General features: G+C 39.4%; 1 protein-coding gene across 1 annotated transcript in view; it reads right to left on the reverse strand.

Moving 5' to 3' along the window:
- TMEM87A (transmembrane protein 87A) overlaps positions 1-18383 on the reverse strand; it is a 31362-nt gene that overhangs the window by 4865 nt on the left and 8114 nt on the right. The window contains exons 5-15 of the mRNA XM_036735429.1: positions 17150-17203; positions 17023-17067; positions 13815-13932; positions 13111-13172; positions 11512-11695; positions 10731-10830; positions 9714-9807; positions 7993-8061; positions 5445-5553; positions 1538-1596; positions 969-1072 (exon numbers count right to left, since the gene is read on the reverse strand). Coding sequence (XP_036591324.1) covers positions 969-1072; positions 1538-1596; positions 5445-5553; positions 7993-8061; positions 9714-9807; positions 10731-10830; positions 11512-11695; positions 13111-13172; positions 13815-13932; positions 17023-17067; positions 17150-17203 — 998 coding nt within the window. The remainder of the gene's footprint in view (positions 1-968; positions 1073-1537; positions 1597-5444; positions 5554-7992; positions 8062-9713; positions 9808-10730; positions 10831-11511; positions 11696-13110; positions 13173-13814; positions 13933-17022; positions 17068-17149; positions 17204-18383) is intronic.

Below are 18383 nucleotides of genomic sequence, written 5' to 3' on the forward strand. Positions count from 1 at the left end.
TAGAAGAAAAAGAAGACAATATAAAGACTCCAGTATTTGAATTAAATGATGAAAAGGGCCAGTTTTATAGGACCGAATTCTGTAGCTGCATTTATATGAATGAACATTAGTAAAAAATAATGAAGTGTCATAGAATTTTAGAGCTGTATGGGACTTCATCAGTAATCTAGTCCAATCTAGAAAGGAGCTCTCACTATAACATATCCCACAAGTACGTATCCAGCCTCTGCTTGAAGATAGCCAATAAGGGAGAGCCCACCATCCCAAAGCAGCCCACTCCATTTTTGGACATCTCTAATAAGAAACTCTCCCCTCAAAAAAATATTCTCCATTACCTCTGTTAACAAAAGGCAAAGATAACTTAGAAAAATTCTCAGACAATTGAAAATTTCATTGAGCCAACCCAGAGATTCACCCTCTCCCCACCACCCCCAAGCCTCTTACCAATTAGAATAATTGGTTGTTTTTAGTTTCACCACTTTTCTATGCCCTGTCTCCATTAACAGTTTTGATCAACAGTAAAATGCCCAAATTCAAAGCCAACGGGAGAGAAAAAGAAAGAAGAAAAAAAAAAAAAAGACTAGATAACTCTCAGTTAGCCAACAGCTATTCCCTAAATAATTGAGAACTGACTATAGTTTCCTAAAAGTAACTACCGCTAGATTATTAACTCCCCAAAACAGTCAAACAAGTTTTTAGTAAGTTAACATACTAGCTCAGCATTAAATTTCCCCTATCCTTCCAAAGAAGGGTAAGGTATCCTCAATAAAAATCTAGAGTTTCTTCTGCAGATGAGATGCTTGGTTATCTCCCATATCTCTCTCTCTTCATTTACACATAAAGAATACTTAGAGGTCTCAGAAGTCCAGATTGCACTCTGAACTAGAAAGAACTAAAGTTCACATTAACAGATGGCCCTACCATACCATACTGACAGCATACTAAACAAGGTACGATAAGCCCAAAACCTTTGGTTGTTTGCAGATGGTCTCCACAGAACCATGATGGCAAACAGGATCATCGAGAATAGCAACCGCCAGATGGCATCATCTACCCACAGCTCCTGCCAGTCCTGCCAAAAAGAAATAGAATTACTAACAATAGTGGAGTATCACTACACCACAGAACAGGTCACAAAATTAATATGGTGAGCCATTTTCCTACTCATCTCTTCAGGGTAGCTAGGTGGCATAGTGGATAGAGTGCTGGGCCTGGAGTCGGCAAGGTTCCTCTTCTGGAGTTCAAATCTAGCCTCAGACACTTACTAGCTGTGGTGACCCTGGGCAAGTTACTTAATTCTGTTTACCTCATTTTCTCATGTGTCAAATGAGCTGGAGAAGGGAATGGCAAACCATTCTAGTATCTTTGACAAGAAAATCCCAAATGGATTCGCAAAGAGTCAAAATGACCCATTTGTTCACAGTACCCAGCAACAGACTCAGAACTAAAACACAGACCTGGCCCAAACTAGGAAGGGCTGACACATGACCTACATGCAAGAGACAGGCCACTGAACAGGATATAATTGGCAACTTACCGATTGACAATCCACTAGCCTGAACTTCATGGTTGTCCAGATGATGAATACGATAGATGCTAAGGAAACAAGGATGACTGGTCAGAGAAGAACCACTTTGGTTAACAATCCCATATGAGAAATGTTTCCTACAACCTCAGACCCAGTCTAGCTGGACCTCACCTATTTTTACCCCACCTGCACTAGGATTCTACTATAATTTTCCAACCAATTACTTCAGCCAGGGACAACTAATGGTGAAGGAAATAAGATTCAAGTATCCTGGTAAAACTTTACCTCATCCCTTCAACTCATAATTTTTAAAGAACGTGCTGTCATTCTTCTGGCAGTTGAAATCATGCCCATATTTGTGAATATAGGCAATAAAGAACTGATGTGTTGAAAAACAGGGCTGAAAGTGTAAGACACTTTGAAAAGCTAAATAACATAATTTGATTCAACAAAAAGAAATAGGCAACTACATATAAGACACTGTACTAAGAGCTGGAAACAGAAGAAGAATGCCAGCCTGTACTTGCAAGGAGTTTACTATCCAAGAATGGATTAGACAAGGAAAAAAATTAATAATTCACTCACTAAGAGGTAAGACCTACATGAGGATGGTGCCTACTCAAGCGACAAGGAAGGGACAGATGTATGAGAGCCTCTACTAGTGCTAACCCTTTCTTATTTTCATCAATCTTCCCAAATTTTTTTTTTTTGCCCAGTATAGGCTTGGGGAATTTATTTTACCCAATCTAGTTCAGAAAGAGGCTGATGTAAAAACATGAACCTGAACTAATAGTTCCAACTGTAAGACAAATATCATTCTTTCTAGAGCCAAGCAAATCAACTTGGTAAACCGGACATACTCAAAAGTTATACTTTTATTCACAGAGCCTGTTTTTACATTACCTTAATTTCTAAATAAATCCCTCCCCTCTCTCTTACCCAGCAAGCTATCCTTTGCAGCAAAAAAGAAAAACAAAAAGCTCAGCAAAACTAACCAACATTTCAACTATATGACATACCCATCACACCCCATCATTGTAAAGAAGGAAGTTTCATTTTCTCCTTTTTTCAAGGGGTCCAGACACCTAACTCTTCCTTTATGCCTCATCCTCTGCCTTCATGCTTGGAGGCTTCAATTACATAATGGTCAGTCTCCTCAAAAACATGCCCCTCACCAAGTTCATCAGCCCCGCTAACTTCCACATATCTTCACTCCACCACAACCACATTTCTGATCCCACCAACATTCCAAACTTTCCTCCACAATTTTTAAACACTTAGTTTCCCTCCAATCACAATTTCCTTTCCTTCCATCTCTACCTTTAATTTACTCCCTACAAACTCTTCACCTTTATCACAACTTCTAATCCCTCCATCCCTCCCTGTTGCCCCAGTACAGCACCCCTGGCCTATTCACTTTCCTCCCATCCTGACCTAGATGGTTAACTTTTTAAACTATGCACTGTCCTCCTTTCTTGTCTCCTCATCCTATTGTCCTGCCAAGCCTCAGCTCTGGGACAACTCTGCCATGTGCCTTGCCTGCTCGTGCTCCAAGATGTTAACTAAATATCATTGAAGAAAGTCATGCAACGGTTATGGGGGGCCACTACAAATTCCTCTTATCTAATAACTAATGAGACCTTGATGCTCTACAAAAATTCCTTAATGCTTCCCTATTGTGTTTCCTACAGCTGCTAGCCCAAACCTCCTCTATCTCAAGCCCATACACAACACTACTTTAAGACCATTGTCTCCCAGATGCAGCTTAAAATAGTGTCAACCACTTCCTTTAAGGCTCAACTCCAATGCCCCCTCTCCCATTAAGGCTTCCCTGAGTGTTTTCCCACTCCTGAAATGACCTTATCCTTACTTGTGTGTCTCTGCAAGCTCCCTGGGCAGAAATGTCTTGCTTGCACAGATGTTTGTTATTTAAACTGAAGTAGATTAGTGAAGGCAACACCTGAACAAACATAACTGGCTAATAAAAGTGGATATTAAAGAAAACCTTTGGCAATGACACTGTGTAACAGTAAAATGCTTCAAGTCACCAGCACTCTCCACAGTCTATTTTACAATACTAAATAAAGTTAGTTGACATGACCACTACGAAACTAGGAAATACAGCTAAAGAAACAAATAAAGTGATAAAAAAAAATTTTTCCATATCACAAGGAGAAGTAATAGCAAAGTTAAGATACAAACTCACAATATAGCATCCAAACTCCTGCCAAAACTCTGAGTCATGTTGCATTTTCCACTGAATAATTAACTAGTATTTAATGAATACTTCATATAGCCCATGCACTGTGCTAGGCACTACGGAGGAAGGAAGTTTCACAAAAGAATTATAAAACAAGATCCTGTGCTGAAAGATTTTAGAACCTACCAGAGAGACAAAACAAAAACAGATACAAAAATATAAAGGAGTAACGTAAACGGTCCTTACTAAAAGCACCATCGAAGCTCTGTGAAGGGTGAGCTCAGCTAGAGCTGAAGTGATGCGGAAAGACTTCAAGAACCAAGTGGTGCATGAGGCAGGTCCTGAAGGTTGGGGAGAATCCAAAGAAATAGGATAAGAGCTCCATATAGGAGCAAGCAACTTACAGGACCGGAAGTACGGAGTAGCCAGGGCACACAATAAGGCAACTGGCCTCACTGCGTGTATTCAACAAGAATGGGAAACAAGGTTGGCTAGAAAAAAGGGGAGGCCGTAGAAAACCCCGAAAACCAGGAAACCAGGCCAGATGGGGCTATCTGATGTTACTACGCAGGAGAAATTACGTAATGAAAGTTGTTAAGGAAAGATCTGTCCATGAGAGGGACAGGAGTAAAGAGTGTTGGAAAAAAAGAATCTAGCTCCAATAAAGGCTGTGGCTTAGTGCAGGTGAGGTAATGAAAGATTACTTCCAGTCAAAACAAGATGATGATGACAGCAGAGACGGGAAGGAAGAGAGGTGAATCTAAGCAGTTATTTCATAGATAACCAAATAAGACTTGATGACACGCTGGCCCATAGAGGAGGCAAAAAAAGTAATCCAAGATGACTCCAGGGTTTCTGATGCAAAAGACTGAAGTACAAAAGAATCAAGAGACATTGGACTGTTTTGGAGGGGAAATGACACAATTGGTTTTGAAATCCTGAATTTAATGTGAAAGTAGGATATCCAAGAAGAAAATGTCTTATAGGCAGTTAGAAATATGAATTTCAAGTATAAGCAAAGAAGTCAGGGCTGGGAGAATACCCCCAACAGCTAGCTAGTGCCTTGAACAGATGTTTGTTAATTAAATTGAAGCATTATACTTCCCTCCTTGGAACATTCTATGTACTGTCAGACTCAGACAATGTGTTACTTAATTTTGGCCTACTTTTTTTCCCCTCTTTTTCATTCTTTGTTATGAGGGATGGTTCAGTGAGTAGGGAAGGGAAAAGGGATACACTTGAAAATGAAGGTGATATAAAAAGACATCAATAAAAATTAATTTTTCAAAAAAGAGCTAGGAGCTATAGATTAAGAGAACTTGCTCAGCACAAAAGCGATAATAGCTGAAGTCATGAAACTTCAGAAGACACCTATAGTTGGGGCAGGAAGGATTTTTCACTTGTGAGCACTACTGTGAGATCCATGACAAGCTGGGCTCCCTATCCTAATCCTTTACATTTCATTTTCACAGAGCTCTATAGTAAGAATCCAACTACATTCCTCTATGATTTAAATTAAATCATTTGACTCCTTAGAAGTTTTTATTTGTTCTTTATCTCTATTGTTCCTCTCCTTTTCCTATATACCACTGAACCCTCATTGGGAACACTTGGCTAAATTGTGCACCACAGTATAACACAGTATAACACAGCAAGAGGCTGAAAATCCCTGGATAGATCTCCTTTAGAGGGAGATGAAAAAACTCCATGACTTACCTGCAACTGCTAAAATGAGTGTGTTGGTGAAATGGCGATACAGAGAGAGCTTCACAATGTTCCTCCGAAGTTTTAGGAGCTTCATTGTTTGAGTCAGGCTGATGAATATGTATTGATAGGTCAAGGAAGTCAAAGTTAGGTGAAATAATCAGGCTAGACTGCTATTTCTCAATCGTTTTTGGTTTGTGGGCCACAAAATTCCTCACACCCCACCCCTATGCCTACCAGCTCCCACTTACCATCACAAAGAAATACCACCAAAACTCAAGAGAATTAACAAGGAGAACACCGAATTTAATGCTATACCAATTAGGAGTCAAAAAGAGAAAGAAAAATGTGAAAAAAGAGGAAATATAAAAGGGAAGAAAAAGAGGAAGAAAAGTCAAGAGGAAATGAGACAAAGAAAAAAACACGAGCAGTAAATTCAAAATATTCAATTTAACATTTATTAAGTGTGTACTGTGTGCTAGGCATTAGAGATCCCCAAGGAGCTTACAGTCTACTGGAGGATACAACAGGTAAACAAAGCATTAAACATGTGATAAAACAAAGACAGGGAAGAATCCAAGCCTTTCCTATCCCCCTTAATCCTAAGGCCTCCCCTTGTGATTATCTCCAATTTATCCTAGGTATATCTGCTTTTTACAGTTCATTGGCATGCTGCCTCTCCCGTTGGACTGAGTTCCGTAAGAGTACAGCTGTCTTTTGCCTTTCTTTGTAACCTCACTGTTTAGCACAGCGCCTGCCAAATAGTAGGCACTTATTAAGTGTTTATTGATTTGACTGAACTAATAACTAGAGGAATCAGAAAAGGCCTCCTAAAGAAAAAGTGAGTACCTTCATTGAGCCTTAAAGGAAGTAGTGACAGCAAACTAAGAGGTTGGTATATTCTCTTTTATTCCCACCCCCGTAGGTGAGCCCTGCACCTCCCTTGTTGACCCTAGTCCATTGTTATGATTAAAATACTACTATCCCCAGTTTCCTGAGCCGTTCAGGTTCCTACATACCCAAAACCTCTGGAAGCTGCCTAGCAGCAGCTTGTACGTACATTAAGAGGACAGGTCTGGCTATATAATTTCAAGTGCACAAAAGCAGACCATAAAGCTCCTGTTTACAAACAAATTCTCCCAGAAAAGATGGCTCCCTTCTCTAAATGGGAGAAGCAGCAGCTGCATTAAGCTACCTCTAACCTCCATCCCTTCTCTCACCTTCTCACGGCTAGGAGAGAGAGAGAACTAAAAACAGGAAATCTAGGATTCTCCATGGCATTGTCCAGGCTACTTTTAATCTAGAGATTATAACAGGCATTTAAGATTACCTCTGGTCATGTGAAATGGACCAGCCCTTGACACTGCCACACTTCAAAAACCATTAAGATAGATACAGATCTAGCCATATGGCTCTGATGTACTTCTGTTTACAAAACCCAATCGATGATACTTTCTTTCTCGACCTTCCCAAGATTCCTTGTAGGCTACACTTGGAAAATTGCTGGGCTAGATGTATAACTGCCCATATGGTACCATCCCTCTCCTTGGAATTCTCCCTCCACTCCCGGGCTTTTCAGCTCCCTTCTGAAGTCTGTCTTCCCCCATTAAGATGTAAGCTCCTTGAGAGCAGATTCTGTCTTATTTTGGCTTGGATTTCTATCATCAGCTCCTAGCACGATGCCTGGCACACAGTAAGCACTTAACAAATGCTTGCTGCCTTGACTTCCCTTGCTTAATATGCTTCTATTTCAAAACATGTTTAATGATAGCAATGTACCCAAGTTACTGGCACTTCACAAAACCAGCCCTTCTCAACTTTTCCATTAGCAAGCTATTCAAGCTATTACACAACGTCACACAACGCCAGACACAAAGAAGGCCAACTAGAAATGACTTCCAAACTGAATACATATAATAGCTCTGACAAACCAGAAAAACAAACTTACAGGAAGCAGATTGGTTATCAGCTAAGGCTTGGCAATACTGTGCAAACAAGCTATTGTTTATCCTGAAACATTGTCTTGGTCAGCTTTATAGGCCCGCAACACATCCTGTTCAGGAAGTTTAAACCTTGCTTAACTGCCGTAAGGTTTTAAAACAGTCAGATCAACCTCATACTGCCCCTCAAGTCACACTACATGTAAGTCGGCCCATTTCCACAATTTCCAAGTCCTCTCACAAAGTGAGTTGCCAGAGTTTAAAGGCAGCAACCACCAACTTAATTCTTCTGACAACTGTTTGAATATCATGTTGGCTTCACAGATGAAAACTCCCAATCAAGGTGAAATGCTCACAAGAACTCTCACCAAAAAAAAACAAAAGCTGGTTCACATTCTTATCTTACGGTCAGGCACCAGTACACTAGCTCCTGATACGATAAGTGTAGATTATAACTGCTTACCTGGGCTATCAAGCCTGAAGGCCTAAATAATACCCTGTCTCCAGCACTAAGGAGCCATCAACAAAATTGGTAAAGACTTGTTGCAGAAAGATCAATGAAAACCCAATTCGAGGGGGAAAAATGGGACTCCATCAATTAAGCCAATAAAGAAGGATATCCACCAGCACAGGGCAGTGTCTAGGAAAGCCAAGGGGATAAAGGCCAAGGAAGCAAGGTCAGTCTGGGCCTAGAGACAAAGAGAAAAAGGTAGTAAGAAAGAGATGACTGGATAGGCACAGGAAAGAAACTAGCACATAATTCTACATACATATGAGCAAATCGACACTGATTCCTAATGTAATCAGACTATTTTTGCACTTACTCTAAATGATAGCAGATAGAACCCATCTCTTACCCTCTCTCTAATAAACTTTCACTATGCACATTTCTCTGTGAGCATTTCCTAATGTCAGTTGAGATCTCATCCTCAAAATAAAACAACGTTCTGCTAAGTGATGAGGGAGCTATTTCTAACACAGCTGTATTATGGAGTAACTCTACCAACAGAAACACAGCCTTAGTACATAATCCCCATAAACCATCACTTCTCTCTCACTGTCATTAAAACTGAAAAAGGAAATAAAAACCAGGCTAGTAGTCCTTCATATTTCTACATTTCTAGCTGAAATATTATTCTTCCCTACTGATGTCAGGAAAAAAGAAATATGTCATCGTTATTTCGAAAAGAGTAAGAGACATGCAAGTTTTCCAGAGACACAAACTAAAATGAAGGCTAACAAGCAGTGTTTCATTTGCAACACAAAATTTGCTATGATCTGGTTTATTCTGGTGGCATTGGCCTTTTACCAAAAAGCAGCTTCTTATACAGCCTAATTCTTTACTCGGCATCCAGGACATTACTGAAAGGATATCCATAAAATAATACAGGCATCAATCGCGGAGAGCGCCAGGTTTGCTATCACAGCCAAAGAACCGTAAAAAGACTAAAGCAAGAAAAGCAGAAGAAAACGTAAAAGGATAAGGGGTTAAAGTTTCTAAAAGTCCATGGAAAACTTGCTGATAGTGGGCAGCAAAATATACTTAAGACTTGAAATACAAATTGGCATCTCAAAGACACTTTGCTTCAGGGCATACTTTTGTTGACACCCGCTAAGCCCAGTTTTCTTGGGGCAGAGCCTACATTGCAAGATTCTAAGTGCATATGATGGGGCTTCCCCTTCCACCCACGTGTGTGTCTGACTGGAGAAACAAATAAAAACGAATCAGGGAAAGCGGTATATGCAGGCTCATGTCCCCTTCCCATTCAAAATGGTAAAAGACCACTCAGGGCTCAGTGAAGGTCAATTTCTGTCTTCCTCTCACATAACCCTCAGTGCTTTGAGAGTGAAGTGCTCCCCCCTTCCCTATTAAATGATAACTATTACATAATTCACAAGATGTTGTGAAGCTTAATTAGCTGCAGTTTAAGAATTGCTTTGAAAACAGAAAGGACAGAAGAAAAAAAGCACCATTATTTAATAATGAAAAGCTTCACTATCAAATAGAACCAGCAGCAACATGGTTCTCGGGTCTGTCACCCAGCAACAAGAGTGAGAGTCCCACCACAGAAGAGAAAGACCTAAGTAATAATCTCTTGATTGAAGAGCATGGGACCATTCAACTCTCATTCACTCAAGTACTTCATAAGAAGCATGATACAGAAGGAAGACTGAAAAGGAAAGTGGGTTATAGCTGCATTTTGAAAATTAGAGCCAAGGATTTCCACAGCAAAGTAATCTCCTCTGCCTCTTTTTGTTGTGCTCTTCAACAACCCACTAAGGACAGAGACAAATTATACCTGTGCTGACCATGAAAACTCAAGATTAATAAGTTACTGACCCCAGTAACTCTGAGGACACCTTCCATGCCAGAGAACAAGAGATAGAGAGCTCCTGCCACCACGACTTTGTGAAGAGTGACTCCAAGGCGAGGCCTAAAGGGAGAAGAAAAGATAAAGCTGAGCAAGAATATCACAACACGACCTGTTTCCCCTGAAACAAAATAAAGGTCAGCTTAGTATCAAACACTGTCCCATCAAGAAAAGAAAAGAAATCCTTCACAGTGTTGAAAGCTGCTTAGATTCAAAGTGCCAGAAAATAATGGTTTTGCACAGACAGCCTCGAACCACTACACTTTACAAACACAACCCTGAAGTAACAATCTCAAATCCCAACCAAATATAAAAATTCCTTCTAGGGGTTTCTATTTGGAAAAGAGGAATTTGGGGCCATACCTACCTAAGCCCTAAAAAGATCTATTCCTGTTGACTTCACAGTATGCCAGATATGAGGCTTCCCATACAATGGAAATAAATTCACTTTGCTAAACAAAAAAGTTCAATGCCATAGTACTGAATACTGTATTATAAATTTCTCTTAAGTTCCAAAGAGAGGGATAATGTAGACCCAAGCAATAAAACCAATTGATCAACAAGCACTAATTCAGTGCTTCTAGGCCCACGGACATGTCAAGCACCCTCCTAGGACCTGGGGACACAGGAACAAAAAGGAAATGGTCCCCACACTCGTGGAGCTCCCATTGTATCTGGGAAGATAACATTTACAGATATAAAAAATAAGTACACGCAAAATAAATAAAAGGAAATTATTTAGGGGACAGGAAGTAAGGGGGAGACAAGAAGTAAGGGGGGGCAGAGATTTTGCTAATCTTCACAAATACATGATGAAAAATTTGAGAGCCCTTTTCAGAAGACTGCTTACCCTACAGTAATTGAAAAATCCTTACCCATCCCATCTATTCTCAAGGCTCTCTCACCAGGAGTCTAAAATCACCAGTTCTCATTATTCTTCCACTTTAAAAGAACTTGTGCACTTCCTATAGGAAGCTGCTACTCACTTGACTATCCCATAGCCCAGACTGACTATGATGACCAGAGTCCGAGCCAGGGATCGTTTCACTGCTGAAAGCAGCTCTGCAAGAATCAGGGCACCTTGGACTGTAGGGAAAAGCACACAAGAGGAGAGGAAAACAGTGAATGAGTATAAGTGTGGATCCTTAATTATCACTCAGAAAAAGCAGCTGCTAGTCCTAGGAAGAAGGACATTTCCCTCTCAATTTCTCTCTTAGAGCCATCTAGGCTGATACCCTTATGAGCTGTTAGAGTGGACTCGACTTACCTACACAATCAGTACCTCTCAGAGAACACTCACAAAAGCTCCAATCCCTTTACCTTTCAAAGATAGCTTCTAAGAGAATGAAGTCAAGGCATTTCACATGGGTCTTCAGACCAAAAGGATTCACTGCTTTAGATTACTAGCCTAACACCCTACCTAATATAAGCCCCCTCTTACTCAGTTCACATTAATCTTCCTCTCTGAAATCTTCATTATCACTGCTGATATTTCACCTTGTTGTGCATATATCATATATTTTGTAGCAAGCTCACTACCATGGCCTGGTGCTGAAGGCTCTGTATGTCTAAATATTTGGGTCGTTTGGCTTTGAAACTGAAACAACATATTTCTGTTTCAGATTCAATAATCACAGAGATTTTGCATAAATCTTTCACATGGTTGATCTGAGTTTATCCTCATACCACTGCCCCCCCAAGAAAAGTTCCTAAAAACCTAACCTGTTAATCACCCCCAAAGAACTATGAACCTTTACAGTCACATACCAGACTCTCCTTTGTAGCGAATATTCTGGAATTCTGCATAGAAGACTGCCTTCTCTAGCATTCCCAGAAAGATGACGGCACCAATCCAAAACTGAATTCTCAGGAGATCTCGCCAGTAGCAAGCAGACCACGCCAGCCACAAAACACCAAACAGGACATACACGATACACATCACCATGAAGAACTGTCATCCAGGTGGATAAGAGTTAAACAGGCAAATTAGGACTGAGGCCATTCCAATTTTCTAAATTTAGCATAGCTACATATCCTTAGCAAAATATAAACTCTACACATGACAACCATCTATTCAGGAGAGGTTTTTATCATATCACTTTGTTTTTTTGGACTTCACCAACACAAGCACAGGGAAGCACAGAGGGAGACCACATTGAGTGTGCAGCTGCCAAGGGCAACTTCACTCTCATTAAAGGTGGTTCTCTGGTTCAGTCTAAAAATACATGAAACTAGCAAACATTAAGGTGGAAAAAGAACGTAGCAAAGTTGAATAGAACCTGGAGCAATGAAACAAGATGAAATGGTAAACCTGAAAAAAGGAGAGGAGAAAGAGAAAAATGCCCTTTGACTCAACAATGCCACTTCTAGGTCTATACCCCAAAGGGATTAAAGAAAGAGGAAGCGGACCTGAATGTACAAAATTATTAATATCATGCCGGCAAAGAGGGTGCCACCAAATGAGGAATGGCTAAATAAGCTATAGTGTATGGATGTGACAGAATGCACAATTGTGCTACAAGAAAGGAAAGAAGGGATGGCTTTAGAAAAACTTGGGGAGACTTGGATGAGCTGGTGCAAAGTGAAGTGAGTAGAACCAGAACAATTCATACAATAACAATAGTACTAGAAAGACAACTATTTTGAAAGACTTAAGGACTCTGATGGAGACAAGGGAACCAACCACAGTTCCAGAGGACTCAGGATGAAACATGCTACCCACTTCCAGACAGAGAGGTGATGGACTCAGAGTGCAAAGTGAAGCATTTAGGGGGTAAGGGGCCAAGTGGAACATGAAGGAATTTGGTCTCCTTGATTATGTTATTTGTGATAGTTTTGTTTTTCTTGCTCTCTTAATGGGTAGGAGTGAGGGAATTAGGAGAGAGAGAATTTGGAACTAAAATAAATAAAACTGAATTAAAGAAAAACTGTTACCAGGTGATGATGGCTTATCTAAATGATATCCTCATGCTTCATAAAAGTGGCGCAGTGAGTACAGCACTGGCCCTGAAGTCAGGAGGACCTGAGTTCAAATCCAGCCTCAGACACTCGACATACTAGCCATGTGACCTTGGGCAAGTCACTTAACCCCAACTGCCCTGCTTGAAAAAAAATTTAAAAAAAAAAAACACCAAAATCTAGTCATACTGATGACCCCCTTTGTTTAAAAAAAAAATCACCTAGTCTAACTCACTTAACCAAAGTTAAGGGACTTCCTCAAAGTCACATAACTAGTAGGAAACAGAGTCAGCACTAGAAATAACATCTCCTGGGATACTTATGAAACAGCATTACAGTACATCTGAAAAATTTTCAGGCTGAATTAATTCACTCTGTCCAGGAGTTAAATAATATAACTTTACTTACAATCATGAGGGGATATTCTGCAAGAGAGAGGTATTCATAGGGACCCTTCACTTCCACAGTCACTGATTAAAAAAAAAACACCCCAGTATTAAAGGGGAAAAGCAACAAAACCATCCTCTTATATTACCATAATGTAAGTAGATAAATTCTCATGAGACCATTTACTTTGACCTAATAAATTTAATTTAGTGTACATAACTGCTAGTAATCATTATATACCCCTGCTGACTAAAAACATCATTACCAGATGTTTCCATTTTCTATCTTTTAATCAGAAGCAAATTTCGCTAAGTAGAAATCAAACAAAATTATCCATGTTTAGTTAAGCCACTGGACTATCGAGACTTTAGTCCAAGACAGCACAGCACCACCATCCTCCAGAAATGAATACCCTTTAGAAAAGAAGAACACCCCTTCATAGGAATGTCTGAGCAGCTACTGTAAAGAGCTGTGTTAAGTCTTACAGCTTTCACAACCAGTAAACACATTGTCAGTTTCACGAATGTTTCCCTTGCTCTCTACCAAAATGGAAAATTTCTCCACAAGGATAGGAATAATGAAGACAGACTATTCTGTTCTTTATAGCAGATGAACAAGGCACACGACATTAAATTACTCAAATACTAAACACAATTATTAAGTATTAATAATTGAGTAATAATTAAGTATTAATATAAAAGCATATAAAGGAATGGAAAACTTACTGGTAAAAAGTTTACTTTGTGGTGCTTCTTTCAAAGAATCCTTTGAGGATGAAATTCCAATCTGAACAATGAAAATATATGGCCCATCTTGCCAAGTTTTAATAGCAGCATTCGTTGACTGAAGAAAAAAAAATCTTTAAGTCTGTGAGAAATTAAGAACACAAGCTATCCACAAGTCTTTAAATTTTATTATTAAAGCCTGCTGAGAAACAAATGAAAAATTCCTTCAATCTGGTGCATTACTATTAAATTTTGTGAATGCCTGAACATTATTATGTGCGTGTGTATATGTGTATAAACATATATGTATATACATATATATGCACATATGCATATAATAAAACAACTGCTTTCAAAATGATTACAAAAGAACTTAAATAATTGTTGTTGTAATAAGTTTTTTAAAACACCTAGCACAGAACCACACAAAAGTGGTTATTTAATACATCTTGATTATTTACTGAACAAAGATCAATCGAAAGCATTAAATGAAGTCAATTCTAAAATTGATAATCCTCTCTTCAAAGTGATCAAAGATCCCTTAATGTACAAATCAAATGGTCTTTTCTCAGTTGTTATCCTGTTTGAACTCTCTTCAGCCCCTAACACTACCAATCACCCTCTTCTCCTTGAAAATCTTTTCTCTTAAGGTTTTCATGACCATGCAGTCTCCCAGATTTCCTCCTGACCATTCCTTTCTTTCTCCTTTGCTGGATCTTCATCCAGGTCTCGCCCGCAAACCATGGGTGCCCCCCAAGGCTCTGTCCTGGGCCCCTTCCCTTCACCCTCTACACTATCTCACTTCAGATAGGTAGGAACTCTATGCAGATGATTCTCAGATCTCTTTGTCTAACCTTTTTCCTGACCTCCAGTCTCATACCTCCAATTGCCTATTTTAGACGTTTCCAACAGCATGTCTCACAGACATCTTGAGCTCAACATGTCCAAGGCTGAACTCATTATCTTTGACCCCAAAGTCTCCCCTCTTCCTACCTTCCCTAGTGCTGCCAAGAGTGCCAGTATCCTCCCAGTCATCCAAACTCACAACCTAAGTGTCATCCTTGACTCTTACTCTCTCTTATCCCTCACACCCAATCAGGTGCTGTGATCGTTTCTACTTTTGTACCATCTCCTCCACTGTGCTTTCTTCTCTCCTCTTCTATTGCCACTGCCCTGACCCAGGCCCTCATCTAATTCCTAGACAATTGCAATATCCTACTTGTTGGTCTGCCTGCTGTCCACTCCTCAAGTCTCTCCTCGAAAACTCCAGGCCATCTCCCCTCAGCTGCCAAACTGATCCTCCTAAAATGTAAGTCTGACCACGTTAAATCAACTCCAGTGGCCACCTACTGTCTTTAGGATCAAATATCCAACCCTCTGTTTGGCTCTTAAAGCCATCCATAACCTGGCCCTTCCTACCTTTCCAATCTTCTCACACTTTACTCCCCCTTGTGTACTCTGCCATCTAATGACACCAGTTTCTTTGCTATTCTTTGAACAAGACTCTCCATTTCCCAACTGGAGATATTTTCACTTGCTGTCCTCCATGCTGACATTCTCTTCCTCCTCATCTCTGCCTCCCAGTTTGCCTGATTTCTGTGAAGTCTCATCTAATGTCCAATCCTCTCCAAGAAGCTTCTCCTAGACCCCCTTAATGTTAGTACCTTCCCTCTGTCAATTATATCCAGTTTGTGTTGTATGTACCTTATCTGTACATAATGGCTTGCATGTTGTCTCTCCCATTAAAGTGTGAACTCCTGGAAGGCAGGGAGTCTCTTTTGCATACCCAACATTAACACAATGCCAGGCACATGGTAGGCACTTAAATAAGTGGCAACTAACTGATATCCTAGAATACTAGGTTATCTTTGATATAGGCTCTTTTTATCTTTGACCTAAAATAACGGGAGAGATTGGAAAAGAAAAATCTTAAAAAATTTTTTACAACACAGTTAGTAACAACACCCATAAATATTGATTTTGTAGAAAAGGTAGTAGCTTTTTCTCAGTAATACACAATTCTAGAGTGCTCCCATATCTTTTTCCTAGGACATGGGAATTAGAAGGTGGGGTAAGCACGTGATTTTTACATGTCAGTCAATTAGCATTTATTAAGTGCCTCCTAGGTACACTGTAGACAGTTTTGTTTCTAGTATCTCTCAGTTAGAGGCAACGTGGCCTAAACTTAGAAACAGGAGGACACAGGTTCAAATCCCACCTCTGACACTTACTATGTGCATGTAATCATGGAAGAAGACACCAAACATCTCTGAGCCTCAGGCCACTTTCTAATACTACAAGAGTGGTTTTCCCACCATTGATGTATGAATATAGTATGACTTTCAACATGGATGGAGATCAAACTATTCGTCAAATTTGTACATACCCCATGCTTACTGAAGTCACACAAAACTACATTAGTTTAAAAAGGCCATCTCTGTTAAATTCCTCCTGAAAGCCCTGTTCTTTTCATGAGGTTTTTTTTTTTTAAATAATTTATTGAATACAATCTAACATTAAAACTTAACTTGGACTCTGGCTGCATGAAAAGATCCCTTGTTAGAGGTTCTTCTAATCGATACAGCAAATGTTTGCTAATCACATTAACAGTTAGTTGTAATGCATTTGAGAGCACTGTGCTATTTTAAAGGAAAGTAAAATGTTCCTTAGAAACAAAGGCCAGAGGGCTCTAAAGCCTCACATGACTGCTAAATACTAGTTCTGAATGATAACAGAACTATCTTCTCTCAGATTTGATGCCCTCAAGACAGAGATTCAGTATTAAGCTGAACTTCAAGAACAATGTGGTCCTGTTTTATTTTTCATTACGTTAAAACTGTCCATCTGACACTGACAGGCTTCTAATGATAGGCTTTTAGATCAGAGAACCCTATTAAACCAGCCTAAGGACATGACAATTTTACCTTGTTTTCTATTCTGCATTCTAAATTCTTCATCAGGGGCCTTTTCTACTGAATATATCTGATGCGCATGGATAAGACTGTGGGTACAACTTAGTGACTTGGGCCATAGGCCACATCAATAATCAATTTTCCAAATTCTGTTCCATGTCACATCATAGCAAAGACTGAGGTTCTCTTTAGTTTCTTTTTAAATCTTAAGACTGAAAAGCCAAATTCAAGAATATATTGAAGAAAATTAAAGTAGAAGAGGTTCAGTACTCCAAGCCCCCCACACACATACTTACAGGCTTCTCCACAATAGCCGTGTGGTTTGTTCCATTGTACCTAGCCTATAAACAGAGAAAAACATGATAAAGATTGAGAAACATCTGCTCTCCCTTCAGAGATTAAGAACTAAAGAAAAACAATTACCTCTTGTTTTCCTCCTGCTAGTACCACTGGATGCATAAAATCCCCAGAAAAACTCTATAAAAAAGTTTAAAAACTTAGAATTATCAAAAAGCCCTTAACGACAATCTTAAGAAAACATGGTATATCAACACACTACAGAAACTCTTATGGCAAGAGAGACAATTCTAACTTCAAATACAGCAAATTGCTACTGACAAACAGAAGCATTGCTTATTGGTGCTATACACAAGTGATAAAGCCCTCTCTAGAATTAGGAAAACTGTATTAAAACCTAGTGGCCAAATTCCTGACTAGACTACTACGTTACACTTATTATTGTGTCAAGTTCCTGTACACTGCCTTTTCCACAGGCATATTTCTGTCCTGAATAAATGGAACTGTTAATAGTGAAGTATTATTTTTGTTTTGATGAATGGGAAGAACACCATTTCATTAGCATAGGTAAGTCTGACCTTGCCAAGACAGGAGCAGTAGAGACATCACAGGATCGTAGATTTAAAGCTGGGAGTGACCCTCCCTTAGAAAACCATCTAATCCAACCCTGTCATTTTAGAAATGAAGAAACTAAAGGCCAGAGTGGTAGAGTGACCTGGTTATACAAGTTAAGTAAGTGGCAGAGCCAGGATCTGAAGTCAGGTCCTCTTAATGAAAAACCAGCACTCCTTCTACCACACCACACAGCCTCTAATGCTGAGCTAGTAAGTCCAACTGGGGAGTGGAAAAGCTATAGATTTTTTGGCCTCCATAACAGAAGCTTTCAATGTATAGGCCCAAAGAACAGGCTATGATCACACAAATACTTTTTGTTTTATTTCTTTTGCATCTTTCTCATTCCTTCCCCTATCTTTTATCTTACACATTCCATATCTCTGACACTATCAGTTTCTGCAAGATCCACAAATTCTAAATGCTAACGTCTACACGACCTTTCCGGTTTTATTATCTGAGTTTTTCATCCTACTGCTATTAACCATTCAAACTTTTTTTGCCAGGAGCTGTACAACTGGCAACTGACAACGCCCAGTTTTCTTTTACTTGTCCAAAGCAATTTACATGTTCCTTTGCAATATAAATTTCTTGAAGAAAAGGACAAATAAGGTGACTTTGGGTTAAAAAAGTCAAAGCCTATTAAAAAAAAACTCTTTTCTACAAAATGACCAAATAAATAACAACTCTGAAGCATTTTCAATCTCAGGTCAGTAGTAATTAAGTCCAATAAGTCTGATACTGGGAG

The sequence above is a fragment of the Trichosurus vulpecula genome, chromosome 8, assembly GCF_011100635.1.
Source record: "Trichosurus vulpecula isolate mTriVul1 chromosome 8, mTriVul1.pri, whole genome shotgun sequence".
Lineage (NCBI taxonomy): Eukaryota > Metazoa > Chordata > Mammalia > Diprotodontia > Phalangeridae > Trichosurus > Trichosurus vulpecula.